The sequence below is a fragment of the Hyperolius riggenbachi genome, chromosome 3, assembly GCF_040937935.1.
Source record: "Hyperolius riggenbachi isolate aHypRig1 chromosome 3, aHypRig1.pri, whole genome shotgun sequence".
Classification (NCBI taxonomy): Eukaryota; Metazoa; Chordata; class Amphibia; order Anura; family Hyperoliidae; genus Hyperolius; species Hyperolius riggenbachi.
In genome coordinates this window covers 97,803,504-97,830,904 of record NC_090648.1, presented here as the reverse complement: position 1 = coordinate 97,830,904, position 27,401 = coordinate 97,803,504, and the positions used below count along the sequence as shown (strand labels likewise).

Genomic DNA, 27,401 nt, shown 5'->3' with positions numbered 1-27,401 from the left:
AGTTTCTTTATGCTATTAATAAACAGAAATCATTGAGCGTTTGTAGCACAACTAAGTGTGGTAAATGCAATTGTAAAGGTGCCCATACATGGTACAATTTTTTTATTTTTTTTTATTAGACAATTTTGTTCGATTATAAAGACTTTTCCAACATGTCCGATCAGATTTTTATTGAAAAAATTGGATAATCGAATTTTTTTTCTTGATCGAAAAAAAGATTATTTTAAACTTTCACTCGATTCAATCGTTTTGGTCGAATAAACGGGAAAATGTAATGTTTTTATTGTACCGTATATGGGCACCATTAGATCGAATATAAAGATTTTTCCAACATGTCCGATCGGATTTTTATTGAAAAAAACTGGATAATCGTTTGTTGAAAATTTATTATTTTTAACTTTCATTCGATTCGATCGTTTTTGTCAAATAAATGGGAAAATGTAACGTTTTTATTGTACCTTGTATGGGCACCATAAGTGGCAATGTGGTGTTCAGCGGTAACGGTGATGCTAAACAGCAAATGATGAAGGCATGAGATATAATGTATAGAGATGGAATATGGTGATAAATGTCGCAGTGGAGAGTGTAGTTTTATGAAAATGCAAAATGATCAAAACTTGATTATTAAAGGAATCGTCAGGCAAAAAAACAAACAAACAAAAAAATGAGTTTCACTTACCTGAGGCTTCTACCAGCCCCATGCAGCCATCCTGTGCCCTCGTAATCACTCACTGCTGCTCCGGTCCCCCTGCGCCAGCTAGTTTTGTTTTTGCCGGCCTCGGGGTCGGAGGACCGCCAAGTGTACATTTGCATGCATTCCTGCTGGTCGTAAAAATGTATGCATTGCACCACTAACGCATAAAAATGTATGTTATATATGTTAATGTTCATGCACCAGCAGGAATGCATGCAAATGTACGCTTGGCGGTCCGTCAACCCCGACTTTGGCAAAAACAAAACTAGCTGGCGCAGGGGGACCAGAGCAGCAGTGAGTGACTACGAGGGCACAGGATCGCTGCATGGGGCTGGTAGAAGCCTAAGGTAAGTGAAACTCATTTTTTTTCCCCTGACGATTTGTGAAAGGTTGCCATGCAGGAGGGTTTTCTACCCAACTGACTTTTTCAACATTTATGATCTTTTTTCCCGAAATTGCAGACAATGTGGTTGAAAGTTTCCTTGTTTTTGAGCAGTGATATTTTTGGGCAGTAGAAGGGAGATGTCCTGACTCAAGATATATACCGTAACTCTGCACTCCGCCATGGTGTACCATAACTAACTCGACCACTTTCTGTAACCTACAGTCTGTTCTCTCCAGGTAGGTGATAAAGGGGCTGGGCCACACCGTCATTACCTCTCCCAGCCGCCTGGAGCTGTACACAGTGCTCTGCTCTACCCGGATCATCGTACTGCTCTTTAATGTCGGATGCAGCTCCTCATAGGCCACTGGAGCACCATTGTTATCGTGGTGGGATGATCGAGAGGGAGTCGGGGCATCTGATCTCCAGTCCAGTATCCTATGCAGGAAAAAGATATGCATCAGATATAGCTTCACAGATAAGGTCTCATCTAGTGTTTGTTATTATTTTAAAAAAAAATTAGTTGAAGAAAGGAAGGACTTCTGCTCGTCTCTTCCAGAGTTCTCCCAAAGTTATGGACCATGTGAGCTGGTATTGTTCAACAGGCGGAGCCACACGTTGCCCAGCTCATCTATTCAGGACCAGGTGGCATAGGGGAGAAGAGTTGGAGAGAAGCTGCGTATTTTTGTATTATTTTCATAAAAATAATAATAAAAAATTGAAAGCAAATAAAAAAAAACTGAGACAAGAAGTGATGCGGGACAACTCCACAAATGAATTTGAAATTGTTCAACATATCGGTTAAAGTCCCCATATGACATTAAAATCCATTAGTTTAATGTCCCAGGCAAAAGTAAAAATGTACATTGTCAGTGTCATTGGCAATTTATGACACTGACAATGGCATCTGGGTTGGCTGAGCAAACATGTTTTTCTAGTGAAGGGAAAGGGTGGAGTAGAAAAAGAGACCTCCCACAGCACCTTAAAGGACAACCGAGGTAACATGTGACATGATGAGATAGACCTGTGTATGTATAATGCCAAGCACACAAATAACTAGGCTGTGTTCCTTTTTTTTTAATCTCTGCCTGAAAGACTTAAACATCAGGTATGGAAGTGAAAGTTTCTGTCCGATTCGGGACTGGGTTAGGCTATAGCACAACCCTCATTGATAAGTAATTACAGCCATAAAAAACATTCCTGTCAGTAAATGGCTTCTGAGAGCAGGAAAGAGATAAAAAGGATCACTAGTTCATAGATTTGAGCTCTGGCGTACTTCAATGAAGGTGTCATTGAGCAGAGACAATGAAAGAGTTAAAACATAGAAACTAGATTTAAATATAAAATAAAACTGTGGGATATCTAAAAAAAAAAGTCATTTTTAGGAGAAGGAGGATAGATACAATTGTTTTTCTCATCAGTTTATTTTCACCTCGGATGTCCTTTAAGTTAGTAAAATACAATAGTAATAAGCCAGAAGATACCTAACTTGTCTTTAGGCCAGGGAGCAGAGGTAGGGCAGGAATTAGGCACACATGTATGTAATTCTCACTCAGTATGACACTAAAAACACCCAGCTGTGTAGGCAGTTTTAGGCGAAGGGCAGCAGTGTTAAGACCACTCAGAGATACTCTTCACATAGGTAGAAAGAAGTAATTTCCTTTTGTAATATAAACAAGACAAGTAAGTGCTAAAGTGGTGGCCTGTGTCAAACAGTAAATACTGCGGCCCCTTGCACACTAGACAGGTTGCGTCGCACAGCGGTAGTTTTCTGCCGCAGCTTGACACAAGGGCCATGCAAGCCTATGGAGACTTGCACAGTTCACACAATGTGATGTGGCGCACTGGAAGTACCCAAATTGCCCCAGTGCTGATGCAAAGGCTGCAAGGCGTTACCACATAATCCATGCCTAATGCACAGACTATGCAGTAATACAAGTGAAGGGGAGACGCTGTAAGTGTACATGATGGGAGCGCGGTGCAACACTGTGTGCATGTGCAGACTCACGGCAACCCCAGTGGCATACTTACTGCCCAGCAGGAAGTACGTCACTAGCTGGGGGGCGGTGCTATGCATATGACCTGGTCGCCGCACCGTGGCGCAGGGTTACATGAAAGCTGCTTTTTGCTGTATGTGCACCACTATTAGTTGTGCTACCGGCCTACATTCAATTACTACTCCTAAGATCACATAAAATAATTGGTGATCTAAGGGGTAGAGCCAGAGTGAATAGTCATATTAACTTCTTGCAGACCAGCTAACGCCACTGGGCGTGGCCGCGGCGGCAGCCTCAGGGCCGCTTCACACCAATTGGCATCAAGTCCTGGGGCTCTGTTTTCCAGGAGATCGCGCGCAGGCTGAACGTGCATCTTCTGCTCGGGGGACGGAGCTCTGTTCCCTCTTTAGTCTCCGAGCGCCATTCGCCCTCTAAACACATAGTACAGCGCTGTGATCAGTAGCAGTGCTGTACTGGGGACAAAAGAGCGATCGGCTCTCATAGGCAGAAGCCTATGACAGCCGATCGCGTGATTGGCTGGATGCAGGGAGGGAGGGAAGGGAATAACAAAACAAAAATGCATATTTTGTGTATAAAACACACAAATAAATATAAAAAAAAACAAAACACCTGGGGGGCGATCAGACCCCACCAACAGAGAGCTCTGTTGGTGGGGGGAAAAGGGGGGGGGGTCACTCGTGTGCTGTGTTGTGCGGCACTGCAGCTTGGCCTTAAAGCTGCAGTGGCCATTTTAGTTAAAATGTGCCTGGTCTTTAGGGGGGTTTATCACTGTGGTCCTCAAGTGGTTAATTAAATATGTGGCTTGGCTCTACCCAGAATAATCTTTAACGGACCACTACTGCAAAATGTATATACATATGTATCAAATGCACAATTGTCCAGGAATAAAATGCATTTTAAATTTCTTTTTTTCCTACGTTGCTCACCTACAATAGGTAGTAAAAATCTGACACATCTCACAGGTTTTGGCCTAGTCAATTTCTTTATTTTCAAAAGCACTTACTATACAGCATTGCTCAGTCCAACTGCCACAATAGTGTGCAAGCGAGAGAGGAGGCCGGAAACAGTAAAAAAGGGCGCAGGAGGCTAGTGGACAAATCGGGCGCCGCCATTCCCTCCCATAATAAATATCGTTTACTGGGCGCCGAACAGGAAAAAAGGGCGCCAGAGAATAATAACGTTTTCCAACGGCGCCCGAAGATTTTTAATGTTTTATAACTGCTTGTGATGATTTACGTTTCCTATTTCAATAAAACATTATTTTAAATGTTATCACTTACTGTTTGTAAAACATTATTATTCACAAAATAAAGCGATCAGTACGTAACGTAAATTGTAATATATTTTATCCCTTACTGTTTCTAAAACATTATTCTACACACAATACAGTGATCACTAAGGAGGGTCTTAGGTTTAGGCACCACCAGGGGGGTCTTAGGTTTAGGCACCACCAGGGGGGTCTTAGGTTTAGGCACCACCAGGGGGGTCTTAGGTTTAGGCACCACCAGGTGGGGTCTTAGGTTTAGGCACCACCAGGTGGGGTCTTAGGTTTAGGCACCACCAGGGGGGTCTTAGGTTTAGGCACCACCGGGGGGGGGGTCTTAGGTTTAGGCACCACCAGGGGGGTCTTAGGTTTAGGCACCACCAGGGGGGTCTTAGGTTTAGGCACCACCAGGGGGGTCTTAGGTTTAGGCACCAATACGGGGGTCTAGGGGTTAGGGGTAGGTACAGGGAGGGTTACTTACTAATTTTTTTTAAAACGTTATTATACATTTCACTTTTTAAACGGAATATTAACGTTTTCACAATTGCCGATTTCATGCACAATATTTAATGATTTATAACTTTATAAAACATTATTTTTCAACGAAATATAGTACATTATATTATATCCATGATTATCGTTTAAAACCCTGCGCCCTTTTTTCCCAGCGCCCCTTTTTAACGTACGCGAGGAGGCCAGCCTTTCCAGGGAGTTCTTCTGTAAAGAAAGAAATACTGAGAATCCCTGATGAGATGTAGTAGTCCAAAACCTGTCCGATCTGTCAGATTTTTACTGCCTACTGTGAGCGCTAGCACCATAGGAGAAAAATAATTTATTTTACTCTGGAAGAAATGTATTTCTTATGTATAGTGTGTTTTAAATTGTACAATTTTCCACTAAAGCTATCCTTTAAAACAAATCTGAGGCGCATTTAACCACTTGCCGACCGCACACTCATACCGCGCGTCGGCAAAGTGGCAGCTGCAGGACCAGCGACGCAGTTCTGCGTCGCCGGCTGCAGGCTAATTAATCAGGAAGCAGCCGCTCGCGCGAGCGGCTGCTTCCTGTCAATTCACGGCGGGGGGCTCCGTGAATAGCCTGCGAGCCGCCGATCGCGGCTCGCAGGCTAAATGTAAACACAAGCGGAAATAATCCGCTTTGTTTACATTGTACGGCGCTGCTGCGCAGCAGCGCCATAAGGCAGATCGGCGATCCCCGGCCAATCAGCGGCCGGGGATCGCCGCCATGTGACAGCCTGTCACTGGCTGCACAGGACGGATAGCGTCCTGTGCAGCCCAGATTGCTAGAGGGGAAAGGTATAAGAGGGAGGGGGGGGGGGAATTTCACCGCGGAGGGGGCTTTGAGGTGCCCCCCCCCCCGCAACACCCAGGCAAGGCAGAAGCGATCAGACCCCCCAGCACATCATCCCCCTAGTGGGGAAAAAAGGGGGGCGATCTGGTCGCTCTGCCTGCACCCTGATCTGTGCTGGGGGCTGCACAGCCCACCCAGCACAGATCAGCTAAAACAGCGCTGGTCCTTAAGGGGGGGTAAAGGGTGGGTTCTCAAGTGGTTAAAAACAAACAGATACTCTGAGTCCTATAGCGCCATCCCATTCCTCTCACGGACCCCTCGTTCCAGCGCTGTCTCACTGTTCACATCTGTCGCCACTGGCGGGTATGGAAGGCTTCGGGAGCCTGAGTCCTCCTGAAGACGGGCGGCTCCATAATGCGCATGTGCATGAGAGAGTGCGCTCACGAATGAGCAATACACAGCGGACTATCTTCGGGAGCTGTCGGGCTCCCAAAGCCTTACAGTGGAGTATTCGACAGATGGGTTGAATACCTCTTACGGGGGTGACAGTGCTGGAACGAGGGGACCCCGAGAGGAATGAGAAGGCTCGATAGGAGCTGTCCCTCTCCATTAGTGAGTATCCGCAACAATCCTTAAATCCTAGTTCCGTTTTCGCCGACTCGGAGTCAGCGGGCCACTGCGTCTGCGCAGCCCTGGCAACACGTATCTGTCTTTATGTTCCCCTATTATTGCAGAGGGGAACGCAAAAAAGGATATGCGTGACCAGGGCTGTGCAGGCGCAGTAGCCCGCCCACTCTGAGTCGGCGAAAACAAAACTAGCCGGCAGGGGTGGGGGAATTGGGAGGAAGAGGATCGTTGAGGACCAGCACGGGCACAGACCAACAGCAGGGGGCTGGTAGAAGCCCCAGGTAAGTGAATCTCTTTTTTCTTTAGTTGACTTATGTTTCCCTTTAAAGGACAACCATAGTGAGAAGTATATGGAGGCTGCCATATTTATGTCCTTTTAAAGAATACCAGTTGCCTGGCAGCCCTACTAATCTATTTGGCTGCAGAAGTGTCTGAATCACAGCATGCAGCTAATCTTGTCAGATCTGAAAGACCTGATCTGCTGCAGTGCTGCATGCTTGTTCAAGGGCTATGGTTGAAAGTATTAGAGGCAGAGGATCAGCAGGAAAGCCAGGAAACTGGTATTGCTTAAAAGGAAATAAATATGGCAGCCTCCATAGCCCCCTTGCTTCAGTTTCCCTTTAAGGGTAAGGCTGCTGATTTATGGAAATAAGGCACGGGGTCACAACTTACCTCTCTACGCTACTTCCTGCCACTTTGCAGGTGCTGGGGGTCTCTGTGATCCGGGCCTGGACCCGCTCCGGTCCTGCAATGACATACGTGTACAGGCTGTTTAGAAATGACTGATCACACTCTGAATCTCTCTCACTTTCTCACACCGCCATCTTTAACCTCTGACCTCCAGCTTCAGTCTCTTCCTCATCCAGATCAGGGGAGCCCGAAGATGGGCGCTGTGGGGCATCCCACTCATCCTCAGCTTTGCTGCATTCCAGGGATGAGTCTTCAGGGGCCACAAGGGAAGGGGAAAGGCCTGAGGCCCATAGAGGCAGGTCAGGAAGATCCAGCACCCCATCAGGCTCTGCGGTCGCCATGGGGACTCCATCCAAAATAGATGCTTCGCTCCAGTACTGATCCATGCGCAATGGGGAAGGTAGGGAGTAGTTGAGAGAGGCCGGGGAAAGTAGTTCATCCTGCGTCAAGGGATGACCTGTGGGAGGGGAGGGTGGGGAGGGGGTGTCACAGCCACTCACTCCAAATACAAGTATGCAATCATTTCCCAGATATACCTATACAACAGTTTATAGAGGAATGCCACAAAGAGCTGAGTACACAGCTGCAATACAAATAGATGACATGTTGTACCTATCAGAGGATTTATAGCTCTGCCTAGCCACTCCTGTGAGTTTCCTGTAATGGAGGAGTGTGTTGGGATTATCCCCAGTTCACAGTGGGTAAGAATACAGCTACATTTTGATGAGACCTGCGAATTAACGCAGCAGGTTTTCCATAGCTCCCAACTGTCCCTCTTGGGGAGCCCTGTCCCTCTTGGGGAGCCCTGTCCCTCTGTCCCTCTTTCCTCCTCATTTGTCCCTCTTTCAGGACTTTGTCCCTCTTTCTATGTAAATATATATATTTCTCTACTAAAAATGTGTTTGATTGACTCTAAACTTTATTCCCATCCTTTAAACTGATATATAACCCATTTAAAATTGTTAACATGAAGGAAAATGAACCAGAATAGAAAGGACCAATGTGGTTTGAATTATAAAACAACAGGCGGATGCGGCCGGCGGATCGCATCCAAATCCGCTCGATGTGCACTGGGCCTTTCTCTGAGCTATTCAACCCAGTGGGTCAAATACAGTCCTGTTTTCTGAAGCATTTAAACAGCCAAGAAACAGTGAGAGACAACTTGATATAAGGTTTTACTGCAGAAGGGTCATCATCTCTGCTTTGTTTTAGCTTAAAATACAGAGTGTGGTTTTAAGACTGCAACTGTGACAGAATGATGCAATGTTATAAAAAAATAAAATTAAATAAAAAATAAAAATAAAAAACAGCTATCAGTATAGAACTGAAAATAAAAATGTGGGACTCTTTTCTTTGCTACTAATGTTCTATTTCTTATCCGTACTTAACATAGAATTCATTATAACATTTTTTTTTTTGCTTCTGGTTTGCTTTAAATACAATTCCATAACAGACATAAATCATGGCACCCTAAGCTATTTTGACTGGCGAGTTCCAGAAAAAAACAAAAACATGGCTGCAGATTGATGATGTCATCAGGACGTGACCTGTGGGGCTACTGTGGTTTATTCCCATGCACGTCGAGGCTTCTCATCACCTCATTTCTCAGGAAGGGTCACTAAATACTTCATCATGTATAAGGAACACTATGAGGACACACAGAAGTCCTTAATGTTGCTACAACTCAGGCATTGTGCCAAGGGCTGCAGGCTGAATGTCTCCGATGCTGGTGAGAGGGAGGAGGTGTGACATGAAGTCCATAACATATTTCGGGTCTTATTTTAATTTTCCCAGGGGGTTATTCTTGCTTTCCAGGTCAGCAAAACATATTTATTGAAGATTGAAAGTAGTTTGTTTATGTTGTGAATAAATTCGGCTCTGGAGTGCCACTTACAGTGAGATATATTAGGGACAGGTCCCTATATAGACTGTAAGCGGCTGAGCAAGCTGCGAGCCCCCTTGTCACCACTTGCTTACCCAGCTGTTTGAGCCATCAGCGGTGACAGGCAGCCTGCCACGTGTCACACCCTGTCTGCTGCCTCCAGAAACATGAGACCCCCAGAAGAGAGGGGGCCAGAGGAGCTGCTGCAGAAGACACCTCACCACGCTGTGCTTTCCCACATGACTGTTATTCAGATTTCTGAATGACACAACACACTACGGAAACACCACAGCCAGGAAAGAGGAACTCCGCATCTGTCAGTGGAAAAAAATGAACAGTTGTCCAGAGCAACCAGTCAAGTTTCAGCTGTTAAATGAAACGAGGACTCTGAGTGTTGTTCTGGAGAACTGCTCCATTTTTCTGAGTTTTTTTTTCAATGGTATTGATAAATATTGGTGAATGATTTTAGAAATTCCTGGGATCCCTTTCTATCCTGCCACAGACCAAGTTATGCCTAGCAATACAGTAGAGAATGCAGGCCACCCTAGAACCCACAATAATTGCAGTAAGGCAAAGGGAACCCTGTTACTGACCCAAAGATGACAGGCAGTATGGTCCAGGACCTCTGACTGTGAGGACCTCTGCCACAGGATCACAGATTACAGATGGCATAGCAAAGGACCTCTGTCACAGACCCAGCAATGCCAAGCTTCACAACAGATGACACCTCTGAGTCTCTGACAGACCTACCGATTCCAAGCTGTACATCAGAGGACAACACCCATAAACCTAGAGATTCCAGACAGCACAGCAGAAGACACCTCCCATGGACCTAGACATTCCAGGAAGCACAGCAGAAGACCTCTTCCACAGACCCAGTGATTCTTGGAAGCACAAGAGAAAACCACTCCCACAGACCTAGAGATTCCAGGAAGCACAGCAGAGGACACCTCCCATAGACCTAGCGATTCCTGGAAGCACAACAGAGGACCAAGACTCTTCCCACAGATCCAGAGATTATAGATAGCACAGCAGAGAATACAGTACCTCCTATAGACCAAGAGATTCCAGAGAGCACAACAGAGAATACCTCCTATAGATCAAGAGATTCCAGATAGCACAGCAGGCAGAGGACACCTCCCATAGACCTAGTGAATCCAGATAGCATAGCAGAGGACAACTCCCACAGACACAGAATTTCCAGGAAGCAACACAGAAGACTCCTACCATGGACCTAGAGATCCCATGAAGCACAGCAGAGGACCTTTTCCACAGACTGAGCGATTTCAGGTAGTTTAACAAAAAACATCTCCCCCAGACCCAGCAATTCCAGGCAGCTTAGCAGAGGACCCCTCCCACAGATCCAGTGGATTCCCTGAAACACAACAGAGTACCCCTCCTACAGACCCAGAGGTTCCAAGCAGCTTAGCAGATAACTCCTCCCACAGTTCCAGTGATTCCCAAAAACACAGCAGAGTACCCCTCCTACAGACCCAGAGATTCCAAGCAGCTTAGCAGAGGACCCCTCCCACAGATCGAGTAATTCCCGGAAACACAGCAGAGTACCTCTTCTACAGACCCAGAGATTTCTGGCAGCTCAGCACAGGACCCCTTCCAGAGATCTGCTGATTCCTGGAAACAGAGCAGAGGACCCTTCCTACATACAGAGACCTGGTGATTCAAGGTAGCACAGCACAGGACCCCTAACACAGATCCATTGATTCCCGGAAACACAGTAGAGGACCTTTGTCACAGACCCAGTGATTCCAAACTGCACATCTGAGGAACCCTCCTACCGGATCAAGTGATTCCAGGAAGCTCAGCAGGGGACCCCTGGACACCCTACCATAGACCCACAACTGACACCAACACAAGTCACAACACTCATGCACATGCACACAAAGATACACAGGCAGACAAAGATTTAGAACAGGAAGACCTCCACACGGCTGACTGTCCCACTGAGCGGTATAATGTGGGCAAACTGAAACATACTAATGAACATAGATCACCTGTTATTGTGTTCCGGAAGGGGGCATAAAAAAGTCCTGAACTTGGAAATTAAAGGTGAACTGAAGTGAGAGGGATATGGAGGCTGCCATATTTATTACCTTTGCCTGGCAGCCCTGCTGATCGATTTGGCCTCAGTAGTTTCTGAATAACACCAAAAACAATCATGCAGATCTGACAATATCAGAAACATTTGACTGGCTGCATGCTTGTTCAGGGTCTGTGGCTAAATGTATGGGAGACAGAGGAACAGCAGGCTAGCCATGCAAAGAAAATCTGAAGTGAAAAAAAAAAAAAAAACATAGATAACTAGGGAGAGAGAAGGCTCTTGGTCCTACAGAGCATTCCTGGTCCTCTCGTTCTAGCGCTGGCTCCACTGTTCAAATCTCCCGCCGCAGGAGGCTTCGGAAGTCTTCAGGAACCTGAGTGACAGATGGCTTCGTACTGCGTATGCGCGAGTGAGCAAGTTTACGCATGCTCAGTACTGAGTGGCCTGTCTTCAAAAGCACTCAGGCTCCCAAAGTCTTCCGAAGCCTCCCACAGTGGCAGAAAGCAGTCTCTGACCCATCGAGTCAGGTTGAAGACTGCTAAGGAGGGAGTCATTGCTGGAACGAGAGCACTATGAAAGAATCGGGAAGGCTCTATAGGACCCAGGGCCTTCCCTCACCTTGGGTGAGTATCTGGTTTTTTTTCTATTTTACTTCAGACTCACTTTAAATGGAAATAAATATGGCAGCCCGACATACATCTCACTTCAGTTGTCCTTTAAGGAGGTACTGCCCCAAGGTCTTTTGGTCTGACCTCTGCTCACCTTTCTCTCTGTCATCTGTCCCAGTGTTGCCAACCGTCAGTAAATTTACTGACAGTCAGTAAAAAAGTCAACAAATCTGGGCTGTCAGTAAAGTCCATGAAAAACTTAGTGGTGTCAGTAAAAAAAACCTCTCTCTCCCAAAAGATCACAGCGCTTACCGCTTATCAGTTCACGTCTAACTCTGGAATGTACACTGCTCTAGCTAAAGGTGGCCATACATCTGTAGATTTGGTGGCAAATCGAATATGTCAGATAAGACAATTATTATTGATATTATAAAAATTGGTGCCACCTAGAGCATGCCTATACAATCAAACCAATTTCGACCCAAAATTGGTTGCATGTATCGATTGCATGTATCAATCAAACATGCTGGAAAATCTTAGGTTGGCATGCTCGATCGGGTGCATGCAGCGGTAAGGGCTGCGATAATCGAGAACAAACATGATGGAAACCCCCAGTCGCATCCCTAAATAGAAATATATCAAAGTGTCCCCCACCCCCTCCTTAGATGCCGTGCATTAATACTTTATCTGTCCGGTGTCTGCCACTGCACTCTTCTTCCTCATTCGCACCCCTCGTGGTTGTCGGTGTATTGCACGTAAGGGTGCATGTGTGATATCTTTCATTTAATTTCAGTAATATTAGATGTCAGTAAAGATAGTGTTCTGTCAGTAAAAATTTTTATGTTTTGTCAGTAAAAATGTATTTCCAAGGTTGGTAACACTGATCTGTCCTGCCTTCACACCTTCTTCAGTTGTTTTGCACTGTGCAGGATCTCTGAGCATATTTATCATGATGTTACAGTTTATCACACATCTGTACCGATGTACCTGAGCTGTGTAGAATTTTCTCCTGTTCCCATTATTGCATTTTAAACTGAACAGCTTATTCTAATATAAAAGTTGCCAGCCCACTGCTTGTCGTGTAAATGATATCATGTGACAAGCAAGCTTCAAACAGAACTTACATCAAAGAAAGAAAGCATTTTGGCATGTAAAGCCATACAGAATCAGCAGCAGCAATATTGAAAATCTCACCTTTAAAAATGATTTCATTTTGTATCGTTCGATAACATGTTTGGAAATATGCCTGTTTCACTGAATGTGCAATGCAGAGTTATAGGGCCCAATAGGCTGCCTGCCAAGTTTACGGTCAAGTGACAGGCAGCCTATCGGGCCAATCAAAGCGCGGGGATAATGTTCTTTAAAGTGATTGGATCCACAGGGGCTCAGGGCAGGATGAGTGGCGCTCTCTTCATTGCCAATTAGCAGGCATAAGTTTGCTATGCTACTCTGATAAGGCGTGTTAACGCTGATCAGGTGTGTTAACTCTGATAAGGCATGTTAACTCTGATAAGGTTGCTATATGCTATTTTTCTTAGCGGGCCAAGCCCATTGGCTCTGTTTTCATAGCTTAGGATTGAGGGCATTGTTCCACCCCCTGCTGTGTACCTGTGGTTTACATGGTGCCCTATCCTGCTGTACTGCAGTTATAATTTATGAGCTGTTCAAAACTTCCATGGATAATATCTACAGGGGAAAAAATATCATCATTTAAAAAAGTAAGACCTTAAATATTGTTACTTGTGTGTGGTGGAAAACAGAAGTTTGCCGCCTTCTGTTTCGCATAATATTTTAGTAAGGAGGCTTTTTGGTCTCTGTCAGCCCCTTACACACTCCTAGGAGTTCTGGTTCACCATGAGCTTGCTGGGCAATCTGTAACTCTGTATGGTGGGCTGCTTTCTTTTCTTGGTTTCAGTTCTGAGTTCATTAGAGTTTCATGTGAGATTGCACTCCGAGTAACTGTGCCACAGAGAAACATGCATCCCTCAGGGGTAAGGGGAGTTTGAGGATGAGAGGGACACCTGGTCTTAAATGAAAGAGGAAGGACAGTAGCATGAGGAGGTCAGAGGTCAAAGGTGAACAGAGAAGCTCAGCGAAGGGGTGAAAGAGGGAGAGAGAAAGGAGAGAGTGGGTGAGACAAACACACATTGACTCCAGTCCCACAAATGTTATCTCTAGGAGTGCACGAGAGGGATGAGACAGACATGAAGCATATCAGTTAGAAAAGGAACAACACAGATTTGGACGTGCAAGAGCAGGCAATTCTTGCTACTGTCAACAACGGCTCTCAGAGAATATGAGTGAAGGTGTTAGATCTCTGGGGATGCTGCAAGGTGAGGGGTTAGCAACTTTTACCTCTAAGGTACACTAAACTTTCTCACAAATCATGAACTAAACTCAAGACTTTGCTGAACTTCCCATGTCAAAGCACTCAACTATGTCCTAACTACAGGTAAGAGCTAATAACCATGTCCTAAACAGTGTCGTTTATGTTTGGGAGAACTTGTGGAGAAGCATGTGATTTGTTTGATCAGCTGATCAATTTGCAAAGCTCTGATTTGCTGAGATCACATCATGCTTTAGCACATGATCATGACTAGAAAATCACAGACTTGCATATCTATCACCTGACCAAACTGATCACATGCTTCTCCTAGACATGACCATCGCTAGTCCTAAATACAGGTACATGCTAATAAGCAGGGATTGAAATGGGCAAGGCTCTAAACAACTGTATTCAAGGGAACAAATGCTATCCTCTTCCACACTTCATCAGACCTGATAAGATGAGGCACCGAAAAAGGATTGTTCAGCTGAATGAATGTAGCTGTGCAGAGATTCTTGTCTGAAGCAATCCTGAAAGAAAAACAGGAGCAAAAAAAGGGGGCAAACAGGCCATACATAGATGTCGGCACGTTTGCCAACTCTCCATCTGCTTGTATAGCGGTAGACCCCGATTAGAGTAAGCTGGTGACCTTTGAACCAGATCTAGTAGTGCTGGGCATTTCCAGTGTCTCAGTACTAACACTGTCCACACTCCATGCCCTCTCGTGAGCTTTGTGTGTGCACATACATGGCACATTGAGCAGTTCATGTGACGGCACTGAAACAATGCGTACGCATGGCACATTGAGCAGTTCATGTGACGGCACTGAAACAATGCGCACGCACGGCACATTGAGCAGTTCATGTGACGGCAACGAAACACTGCGCACGCACGGCACATTGAGCAGTTCATGTGACGGCACTGAAACACTGCGCATGCATGGCACATTGAGCAGTTCATGTGACGGCACTGAAACAATGCGCACGCATGGCACATTGAGCAGTTCATGTGACGGCACTGAAACAATGCGTACGCATGGCACATTGAGCAGTTCATGTGACGGCACTGAAACAATGCGCACGCACGGCACATTGAGCAGTTCATGTGACGGCAACGAAACACTGCGCACGCACGGCACATTGAGCAGTTCATGTGACGGCACTGAAACACTGCGCATGCATGGCACATTGAGCAGTTCATGTGACGGCACTGAAACAATGCGCACGCATGGCACATTGAGCAGTTCATGTGACGGCACTGAAACACTGCGCACGCACGGCACATTGAGCAGTTCATGTGACGGCACTGAAACACTGCGTACGCATGGCACATTGAGCAGTTCATGTGACGGCACTGAAACACTGCACATGCACGGCACATTGAGCAGTTCATGTGACGGCACTAAAACACTGCGCACGCATGGCACATTGAGCAGTTCATGTGACGGCACTGAAACACTGCGCACGCATGGCACATTGAGCAGTTCATGTGACGGCACTGAAACACTGCGTACGCATGGCACATTGAGCAGTTCATGTGACGGCACTGAAACACTGCGCACGCACGGCACATTGAGCAGTTCATGTGACGGCACTGAAACACTGCGTACGCATGGCACATTGAGCAGTTCATGTGACGGCACTGAAACACTGCGCACGCACGGCACATTGAGCAGTTCATGTGACGGCACTGAAACACTGCACATGCACGGCACATTGAGCAGTTCATGTGACGGCACTAAAACACTGCGCACGCATGGCACATTGAGCAGTTCATGTGACGGCACTGAAACACTGCGCACGCACGGCACATTGAGCAGTTCATGTGACGGCACTGAAACACTGCGTACGCATGGCACATTGAGCAGTTCATGTGACGGCACTGAAACACTGCGCACGCACGGCACATTGAGCAGTTCATGTGACGGCACTGAAACACTGCACATGCACGGCACATTGAGCAGTTCATGTGACGGCACTAAAACACTGCGCACGCATGGCACATTGAGCAGTTCATGTGACGGCACTGAAACACTGCGCACGCACGGCACATTGAGCAGTTCATGTGACGGCACTGAAACACTGCGCACGCACGGCACATTGAGCAGTTCATGTGACGGCACTGAAACACTGCACATGCACGGCACATTGAGCAGTTCATGTGACGGCACTAAAACACTGCGCATGCACGGCACATTGAGCAGTTCATGTGACGGCACTGAAACACTGCACACGCATGGCACATTGAGCAGTTCATGTGACGGCAATGAAACACTGCGCATGCACGGCACATTGAGCAGTTCATGTGACGGCACTGAAACACTGCGCACGCACGGCACATTGAGCAGTTCATGTGATGGCACTGAAACACTGCACATGCATGGCACATTGAGCAGTTCATGTGACGGCAATGAAACACTGCACGGCACATTGAGCAGTTCATGTGACGGCACTGAAACACTGCGCACGCACGGCACATTGAGCAGTTTATGTGACGGCATTGAAACACTGCACACGCACGGCACATTGAGCAGTTCATGTGACGGCACTGAAACACTGCGCACGCACGGCACATTGAGCAGTTCATGTGATGGCACTGAAACACTGCGCACGCACGGCACATTGAGCAGTTCATGTGACGGCACTGAAACACTGCGCACGCATGGCACATTGAGCAGTTCATGTGATGGCACTGAAACACTACGCACGCACAGCACATTGAGCAGTTCATGTGACGGCACTGAAACACTGCGCACGCACGGCACATTGAGCAGTTCATGTGACGGCACTGAAACACTGCGCACGCACGGCACATTGAGCAGTTCATGTGATGGCACTGAAACACTGCACACGCACGGCACATTGAGCAGTTCATGTGACGGCACTGAAACACTGCGCACGCACGGCACATTGAGCAGTTCATGTGACGGCAATGAAACACTGCACATGCACGGCACATTGAGCAGTTCATGTGACGGCACTGAAACACTGCGCATGCACGGCACATTGAGCAGTTCATGTGACGGCACTGAAACACTGCGCACGCACGGCACATTGAGCAGTTCATGTGACGGCACTGAAACACTGCGCACGCATGGCACATTGAGCAGTTCATGTGACGGCAATGAAACACTGCGCATGCACGGCACATTGAGCAGTTCATGTGACGGCACTGAAACACTGCGCACGCATGGCACATTGAGCAGTTCATGTGACGGCACTGAAACACTGCGCACGCACGGCACATTGAGCAGTTCATGTGACGGCAATGAAACACTGCGCATGCACGGCACATTGAGCAGTTCATGTGACGGCACTGAAACACTGCGCACGCATGGCACATTGAGCAGTTCATGTGACGGCACTGAAACACTGCACACGCATGGCACATTGAGCAGTTCATGTGACGGCAATGAAACACTGCGCATGCACGGCACATTGAGCAGTTCATGTGACGGCACTGAAACACTGCGCACGCATGGCACATTGAGCAGTTCATGTGATGGCACTGAAACACTGCACATGCACGGCACATTGAGCAGTTCATGTGATGGCACTGAAACACTGCGCACGCACGGCACATTGAGCAGTTCATGTGATGGCACTGAAACACTGCGCACGCACGGCACATTGAGCAGTTCATGTGATGGCACTGAAACACTGCGCACGCACGGCACATTGAGCAGTTCATGTGATGGCACTGAAACACTGCGCATGCACGGCACATTGAGCAGTTCATGTGATGGCACTGAAACACTGCGCATGCACGGCACATTGAGCAGTTCATGTGATGGCACTGAAACACTGCGCATACACAGCACAACTAGATCCGGTTCAAAGGTCGCTGACTTACTCTAGCCACGGCTTATTCTGGACCAATTTAAAAGCAGATGGAGCCTCTGGGGAGACAACGAACACTTCGGTAAGTGTTTGCAAAAAGTGCCGTTGCCTATGTATAGCCTCTGTTTCTCCCCATTTTTTGCCTCAGTATTCTAGCATGTGTACAAAGTTAAACCCTGCTGATTACAGGTTTGTTCTCGGTTTGTCACTTAGACACTACTGAAACCAACAAAACCAGCTTGACAGCCAGTCAGACTGTTACCTCACTAAAGGAAATAAAGAGCATGTCCTCGATACTCCGCTCACTTTAGGTGTTCTTTATGACATTGGTCTTTAAAGCCTAAGCATATGTCGGTGGTGCAGTCCATCACTACTTGAAATAACATCATTTACTATCAGCGGTAAAACACAACTGGAAGCATACAGCTACATACACAGAAGAAATACACACAGTGAACCGACTGTGAGGTGCCCAGGCTGGGCTGCCCAGCATCCAGGCTTCTCTGATTCTAGAAGTGTGGGAAAAATCTGGTTAAGGCTTTGCTGATTCTATATGAAAGCTGTAAAGCAGCTGGCTTAGCACTCACTCTGCTGCAGCTGTGCCAGCAGGGAATGTCACATGGGCCGAAGCCCTGCAGCGACTGTTAGGAAATCTCTCTATTCTGAAGACTCATAGGCTCTGTGCTTGAGTGTTTCAGTGCATGCATGAAGCCTTTCTTTCTAGCACATACAGCTAAATCTAGCCAGCAGAGCCATCCATTTTGGAATAGAAGTGGTGTCCCCACTCTGCATTATGTATGTGCCACTCTAGACCACCAGGGAAGCTTTACTGAAGATGAAAAGATCACCAAGGCAGCCATAAGGAGGAGGGAGAAGAAAAGCACTAGACACCAGGGAACTGTATAGGGGAGGAAGGGGAGCCACTAGACACCAGGGAAGTGTATGGGGAGGAAGGGGAGTCACTAGACGCCAGGGAACTGTATAGGGGAGGGAGCCACTAGACACCAGGGAAGTGTATAGGGGAGGGGGGCATTAGACAGCAGGGAACTGTATGGGGGGCACTAAGCACCAGCAAGGGAACTGTATAGGGGAGGGAGAGGACCACTAGACACCAGGGACCTGTATATGGGAGGGGGGCATTAGACAGCAGAGAACTGTATAGGGGAGGGAGGGGGCCATTAAATACAAGCAAACTATATTGGGGTGGGAAGACCACTAAACACCAAGGAACTGTATAGGGAAGGGAGGAGGACCACTAGACAAAAGGGAACTGTATATGGGAGGGGCATTAGATACAAGGGAACTGTATATGCAAGGGAGGGGGGACACTAAACATTGAGGTTGTCCAGTGACTTGGTCCCAGTGTTCAATTTCATCCCACTTTGTATTGGAGTTTGACACTAAAGGAACTTGTGTTTCTCATACAGCAAAGTACAATGTTATGTGTACAGGATATGTTATTATTGTTTGTTTACCAATTAAATGATGTGCTGTGTTAACCTAGCCTCCCCTGTGCTTTGCTCCACCATAGTTACAGAGAGCAGAGTCCCAACTCTTACACCCCACAGTGACCTCTGCTGGTGAGTCTCTAAATATCTGGTGCACTGACTAAAACTGGTGTTATCTAATTCTGATTGTGATCATTCCTCACTAGAGCATGGCCAGAGATGGATGCAGGGCTCCAGGCAAGCTACCAGACTATGCTCTGCTTGCGACCAAGCCTGTTAGGTAAGGAGTGAAATGGCAAATGGAGTTCACAGTAGGTGGCAGCTAGGTCCACATCTGCCCAGGTGCTATCTGTCTACAGTATCTATCTATCTATCTATCTATCTATCTATCTATCTATCTATCTATCTATCTATCTATCTATCTATCTATGTTAGAAAATGTCACTGGTTTTCTTAGCTTCTCTACACCAAGCACCTGTTATCTTTATATACAGGAGTATCTAGCCTCTACTGAACCCTGCACACCTAGCTGCATGTTCACTTACCTGGGGAGGAGCCATAGGGGAGTGTACCATTTCTCTGAGACGGGGAGATGGATCCATCACTGTTTGTGTAACGACGCTCACCCATTAAACTCCGGCTCTGCCGACCAGATCCCTCCAACATGGTGACAATCTCATTGCGGTCAATATTTCGGAGGGCCGTGTACAGGTCTTCCACTGTAGCGGTAAACAACATGTGTTAGCATTATCCTTTGTAAAGCAAGAGGAGGGCATGGCCTCCCCATTCATCAGGAGGCTTCTCAATCACCCTACTACTGCTCCAACCCCATTCACATTGAGACAAGGCGGGTGACCAGACACCTGTGTATTCCTGGCATGCCCTGTAGGACAGGGAGTGCTGGGAGACAATAGCAATCAATGACAACCTTCTGTCAGAATGGATTTATTAAATTCTTAATGGACGGGAGGGACTCCTAGAGTCTGACACAGGTCTATATGCCAATACAGATCCAGCATACCATACAATTGTTTTACAGGCAAACTTTTTCAGATTGCAGGATAAATACAGTATATTGTGTCTGTAAAACGGATGCATAATGCAACATGCTAGTGGAAATAGGCCCTTATGTTGCGTTTGGCAATCCAATTCAGAATGCTAATGGATGGCAAAATGCAGGAAACAGTAAAATTAATGGAAATGGCAGCGGCCTCTTCCTTTAGTGCCTTCCCATTGTGGTGCGATTTTGTCCTGAGCCAATCACCTTCCTGACGTGCTTTGGATGAGATTGAGCTCCTATACTGAGTATAGTAGGCCAATCGCAATGGTGGAAATTAGTTTGAAACATGATCGCATCGCAGCGCAATTGCTACTGCATTTCGCATTTCATAGCGGAGAAGATAACTTACTATAAGGAGAGATAAATCATGAGATAAACAAATAAGGAGAGATAATTAATGAGATAAACAAATAAGGATAGATATTTCATGAGAAAAACAAATAAAGATAAAGCATGAGAAATAACAAAGGAGGTAAACAAATAATTCATGAGGTAAACAAATAATTCATGAGATAAACAAATGAGAGATAATTCATGAGTTAAACAAATAAGGAGAGATAATTAATGAGATAAACAAATAAGGAGAGATAATGCATGAGATAAACAAATAAGTAGAAGAGATAAAGCTGAGTTAAGTCATTAAAGGAGAGATAAATTGTGAGTTAATAAGTAAAGCGAGATCATTCAACAGAAAAGCTTTGTGAAGCAGCCCCCTTGTGCTTTGAGTCTCACAGAAGAAAAGTGCTCTGCAATTGTCAAATCGTTCATTCAGTTACTATGGCTGATCTCTTTAATAATTCCCTTACTGCGCTGCGACTGTGAACATTATGCAAAAAGGCTGCTGAACTGAATTCTGCACAAAAGAAGTAGGCAGATATAAGGACATCATTGAAGCAAGATGGCTGCCTCCTTGGAAGAGAAAAGTGTTGCCACAGCTGGCAGAATGGAAGGCAGGTACCTACATTTTGCATTAGAACCTTGCCGCGATGCCCAGAGATGCAGCAGTGCCGCACTCTGCTCCAACAACGAATTTGGGTTTTCCACTCGAATTCTGTTGATGTCATCCATCTCAAACTGCAACTCTCGGGCCAGTTCTGTGAACGCAATACAATCCTTTTGTTATCTGTATACTTTATACCAAAGCACTACTACAAAGCACAATGCCATTCATCTTATCAATTAATGCAACTTCTTTCAATTTCATATTACATTTCAGATGGTTCATTTACTAGCATACCATTTAGTAATAATGAGCCCCCAAAATGCCAAACACTGGAACAATTACTCCAAAGTAGCAAATTAAGTGTTAAAATGCAGCAAATGTTACCTCACACACATGAAGTGCTGCAAACATTACCTGTCAGATTAGTTGTTATCAGCAGCTGCTAATTGACTGCAGGAGCACCACTGAGGCTCTCTCCATACAGTAAATCCTTTTATCCATAAAGGTTATAATGCTGTGGACAATCTTTTAGAGCAGAGAGGAAATTCAGAGTTTAGTACCACTTTTAAGATCAAGTGAGATGAGCAGTCTAGTTCAGTTGATCCTGGTTGATAAGCTATGTGATTTGAACACTTATTGTTGTTAGTTTGTATGCAGCAGCAATATGCACTGTAGCACTTGAGCATTTTAATTTATTATAACCCTGACAAAGCCTTTACTTAAGAGGGCGAAACATGTTGAGTTATTTTGCGGAGTCAATAGGCAGGGAGGTATTTGAGATCTATTCAAGGGAGTTTATGCTGTTGGTTTCACATGGTAGAACAAAATCTAGAGTACCAAATCTGTATGTAGCTCTGTATGTAATGGTTTAACTACCACACCTCTCCTTAAAACTTTACTTCTTCCTTCCTCTACCTCCATAGCTACTACAGCATTTGGGTCACTCTCACTGCTTTTTAAGTTTCTAGATTTTAATATTTTATTAATAAAGTTTAGGTTTTAGATGTCCTCCAATTCAGGGATTAATCTTACTGCCTTCTGGAGTCAGGAAGTATTTTTTCCCTTTTAGGGCTAATGGGTCCAGGAAACCCTCTTGCCCTCTACCTTAGGCTCCTCCTCTCACTCCCACATCCAAGACTTCTCACCAGCATCAGCTCTGCTTTGGAACCCTCTCCCACAGCTAGTTACTCATGCTCCTAGCCGGGAAATCTTCAAGCATTCTCTGGAAACACACCTGGTCAGACAATCCTAGAATTTGCTATATGTAGAACTGGAGCTTTACTGCCTCATCCGCTAACCCCTGTGTCTGTTTCACTTAAGTCTCTAACACACTACCCTCTTGTAATCGCAAGGGCAACGACTCCCTCCTAGTGTTTCTTATTCTGATGTTTGATGTCTCAAACTACACATAGACAAATATGTCTGTATTTGTATTGCTGGTTGTCCTAATTGTACAGCGTTTTGAACCTCCCATGTAGCTACTGTATGTTCCCCACTATTTGTTGTGTACTATGTACAGCGCTATGGAAGATAATGGAGCTATATAAATAAAAAATAATATTCATTCTTTAAGATTAATCCTCTGGTGTGTGTGTCGCAGACTAGCATATTAAGCTGGCCACTAACGGTCCAATTTCTAGCGAAAAATCGTTTGAGCGATCAGAAATTCTGATCGGACGAAAAATCGTTCACTACACCATCAACTAACCAATCATTGCTTCCTATCTATCACGACCACCAAGAAAATCCAAATTTTCGTTCGACGAAAATTCATTCGGGCGACATTTTTTTCACTCGTTCATAATCGATTGTGTCCACCAATGGAGATTATTTACAACCAATCCGATCAGAATTTCTGATCGCTCGAACGATTTTTCGCTAGAAATTGGACAGTTAGTGGCCAGCTTTATACAGCTCTTCCAGTTCCGGGCTCAGATCTGCAGAGCTGCAGCTGCTAACCATATTTTAAATATTTATCAATTAAACATGAAAGGATTGATAAAATGCAAATCTTTACTGTATAGGCTGTTGCCTGGGAGACCTCAGATGTCTATTCCATAGACAAATGCTGAAAAGTGACACATACCAGCGGAGAGAACAGGAATGACAACAGCAGGAAGTTTATGTGAGTTCTGCCAGAGGTGATAACAGTTTGGCAAAGCGGAACTAATACATCTCTTAATTACATCGGAAGTAGATATAATAACAAGACTATGTGGCTGGATTCACAGTTATCTGAGAAGGCTGTGGACAAGCACAATTTCCTTCAGTAGCTTATAGAGGTTTGCTCTTGTATCTTGGTAGACATATGGTCGGGCCCATCTTGATCGAGTAAAACTTTAATGAACCATCTGTCTTCACACTTCCTAGCGTGGATCTTTGCTATCGTGCACAATACTCATGCTCGGCACTATAACCTGTACAGTTCAACCACTGAGGGGTTTTTTCCCTTATGGACTAGAGCAATTTTCAAATTTCAGTGCTCCTCCCTTTCATTCGCCAATACCTTTATCACTACTTATCACAACAAAATTATCTATATCTTATTTTTTTTTTTAAACAATTAGGTTCTCTTTGGTTGGTACATTTTGCTAAGAATTAGTTTATTCTAAATGCATTTTGATGGGAATTGTAAGAAAAAATATCGAAAAACATTTCTCAGCCATTATAGTTTTAAAGTAACACATGCTACTGCAATTATAATCCATGTATTTTATTTGCCCATTTGTCCCGGTTATTACATTATTTAAAGTATGTCCCTATCACAATATATGGCGACAATATTTTATTTGGAAATAAAGGTGTATTTTCTCAGTTTTGTGCCCGCCACTAGTTACAAGCCCTTATTTGCAAAAATAACAGTAATATACCCTCATGACATACATATTAAATAAACGTTTGGTCCCTAAAGTAAATATTTATGTATAATATATTTATATATACATAATATAATATATATATTTTAAAGTGTTTTAGTTTAGTAACTATGGGAGGAGAGGTAAAGGGTTAATTAATGGGGTATTTTATGTATTTTTATTTAATGGGATGTTTGCAGGTGAAATTTTACTATTTGGCCACTAGATGCCTCCCCCACTTAATTCCTAGTGTGTACTGTTTACTGCATACGTGTGTTACAGGGAGTAGCAGCAGTAGCAGGCGCGCAGTGGGAATCCCGCCCCTGGGACGATAAGTAGTTAAAGGGAACCTGAAGTGAGGGGGGATATGAAGGCTGACATACTATATTTATATCCTTTTAAACAATGCATATTTTGCCTGGCTGTCCTGCTGATCCGCTTCTATTACTTTCAGCCATAGAGCCTAAACGTGCAAGCAGATCAGATGTTTCTGAAAAACATCTGACAAGATTAGCTTCATTCTGGTTTCAAGGTGTGTGTGTGTGTTTTAGATACTACCGAGGCCAGAATGATCAGGAGGACAGCCAGGCAACCTCCATATACCGCTCATCAGTTATGCACACAGATGCCTATCTCTCCTCAGACAAGACATGGAGGAAAGAATGGAAGACACTTCTTTTGGCTAAGAAGATTTGGTCCCTGCCTCAGTAACCTACTAATAGAGGCAGAGAAACCAACAAATAAACAATTTCTTTGGCTGGTTTTCCGATAGCTTTAGATTCTCCTTTTCCCAGGGGAGTAGCAATAGGAAATGCCAAGGTTGCAAGTGCACTGGGGCCCTTAGATCAGAGGCGGCCCGCCAGAGGCCCCTTTTCAACCGCTGTATTAGTATTTTTCATTGGTGCTATGCTGGTAATGATCACCTCTATATGTGCTTCCAATAATGTAACCATTATTAAACCGTTCCCCTCCCCAGCTTACATCTGACTGACATAGGGCTGTTCTTGGCAGGTTTTCCTATGGTGCTACACAGAGGCGGGACAAGGTCCTCCAGCACCCAAGGCTGAGACACCAAAGTGCGCCCCTCCATCCCTCCCACCCCAGCGTCACACACTGATTGCTATTAGACTAAGAGGCGCCACAGGGCCCACAACCTCCCCAACAGTTATCTGGCTTGTAGTCACTGCCATGTATCCCCTTTTCTTATTTCTTTCTATTTCAAACACAATTAGGAATGACAGCTGAATGAATTGTGCTCCCCCTCCTACACTGCGCCCTGAGGCTGTAGCCTCTCCAGCCTATGCCTCGGCCCGGCCCTGGTGCTACATAACAATTATTATGTATAGAGGGCTTGAGGAAGTCCAACGTAAAATTTGCCCTGGGGCCCAGAGCTCCTTAGCTACTCCACTGCCTATTCCTTTCCTCTATCCACTATGGGAATGAACATGCACACTCAATTGAACCAAGTCTGTGTAGTGATCTTCAAAGTGTACCTGAAGGAGGGACATGTGCCACGATGAGATAACCGTCTCTGTATACAGTATAAATACCTGTGCAGATGAAAATAGCTCATACGTTTTGGGACTTACCAGCCCAACTCAAACCAAGGTGTTCCGATATGACGGCCATCTTCATGTCAAACCGCTCAGTGCCACTGAGGGAGCCTGGGCAACAGATGGAGTGAGATAAAACAGAAGTGAACACAGGAGGCAGAAGAAGAACTGATAAACAGTGCAGAGCAACAGCAACCAATCATATTTCAAGGTACTGAAGACATTTCTCTAAAACAAGATTATGGCAGGCTAGTCTTCTCTTATTGGGAATGAATACACATCTACCAGGAAAATGACTTCTGATTTCACTGTTGAGGAAGAGGGCCACCATGATCTCCCGGGACCCCTCTCCCCCTGGCAGCCACTACTTCAAGCTCCTCCCGTTGGGCCGCCGATACAGGGCGATACCATCCAAAACCACCAGGCGGAAGAACACCTTCTTCCCCCAAGCTGTTCGGTCACTGAACTCTGACCTTCCTCGGCCCGGCATGCAGTTCTAATTGCCAGGTCGCTCAGCTGGTCCCCGTCACTGTCTGCCTTGGTTCCCATCCGGAAAGGGGGGGACTCGGGACCATTACCAGCATCTCTATCAGACTATCTGACTACTGTATTTCAACTGTATGTGTTGTATGTCTATACTCTGTCTATGCCATGTGTACCACAAAAAATTCCGAGTACGGCTCTTGCCGTACTTGGCGAAATAAAAACTGATTCTGATTATGTTTGAGATATTGGCTAGTTCTGGATGTCTGCAGTGGTCAGGGTTACACTATCTACAGATACTAAACCTTTATCACTTTAGATGATCATTAAAGTATACCTAAAAGACCTGGGAAAAAGTTCAATTTTTCTTACCTGGGGGCAACTTTTACTTCCTGTAGCCTTACAGATCCTCTAAATTTCCCCCCAGTCTGCTCCGCTGCCCTCCTCTGAAAGAGACCTGTAAGGCTGGGAGGAGGGGGGGGGGGGGATCTGGAAGAAGCACCAGGTAAGCAAGGGGTAACTAGAGGGGAGCGTCACCTGCTATTGCATGGGGGCCCAGAGCTGTGAGGGGTTCCCAATTACTAACCTTCCCTTTCTCCAGCACAGGGGACTATACTTCAGATCAGGTGTTTTTGTGGCTATCCTTGTTATGGGTGTGAAGATCATGATGGCCACACTTGACCCTTGTGAGATGGGCCCCAAAGGGCACCAAGGGGGGCAAGGGAAGGGTGGGAACATTGGAGGGGCTCCATCAAAGTTTCATTAAGGGGGGCCATGACTTCTAGTTATGCAACTGCATTTAGGCTTACATTAAATGATTGTTGGAGTGACACTGAGAGCCCTCACTCGTTTGAATTAACACTTAAAGAGGAACTCCAGTGAAAATAATGTAATAAAAAAGTGCTTCATTTTTACAATAATTATGTATAAATGATTTAGTCTGTGTATGCCCATTGTAAAATCTTTTAAATCCCTGATTTATATTCTGACATTTATTACATGGTGAGATTTTTACTGCTGGCAGGTGATGTAGCTGCTGCTTGCTGTTTTGGCAGTTGGAAACCGCTGTAAACAGCTATTTCCCACAATGCAACAAGGTTCACAGACAGGAAACTGACAGAAGTACCACGGTACTCAGAGGGCTCGCTACATGATAGCCGCTGCTCAGCGGCATCCCCCCGCCAGCTTCGATCGCCTTCGGCGATCTCCGATCAGGAAATCCCGTTCAAAGAACGGGATTTCCTGGAGGGCTTCCCCCGTCGCCATGGCGACGGGGCGGGATGACGTCACCGACGTCGGGACGTCATTGGGAGTCCCGAGCCACCCCTCAGCGCTGCCTGGCACTGATTGGCCAGGCAG

At 45.6% G+C, this 27,401-nt stretch overlaps 1 protein-coding gene across 10 annotated transcripts in view; it reads right to left on the bottom strand.

Moving 5' to 3' along the window:
* ANK1 (ankyrin 1) overlaps positions 1 to 27,401 on the bottom strand; it is a 460,733-nt gene that overhangs the window by 48,944 nt on the left and 384,388 nt on the right. For all 10 annotated transcript variants that reach the window (XM_068274645.1, XM_068274648.1, XM_068274649.1 and 7 more), the window contains 6 exons: positions 25,596 to 25,670; positions 21,171 to 21,302; positions 19,694 to 19,867; positions 7,135 to 7,443; positions 6,969 to 7,041; positions 1,352 to 1,514 (listed from right to left, as the gene is read on the bottom strand). In XM_068274645.1, coding sequence (XP_068130746.1) covers positions 1,352 to 1,514; positions 6,969 to 7,041; positions 7,135 to 7,443; positions 19,694 to 19,867; positions 21,171 to 21,302; positions 25,596 to 25,670 — 926 coding nt within the window. The remainder of the gene's footprint in view (positions 1 to 1,351; positions 1,515 to 6,968; positions 7,042 to 7,134; positions 7,444 to 19,693; positions 19,868 to 21,170; positions 21,303 to 25,595; positions 25,671 to 27,401) is intronic.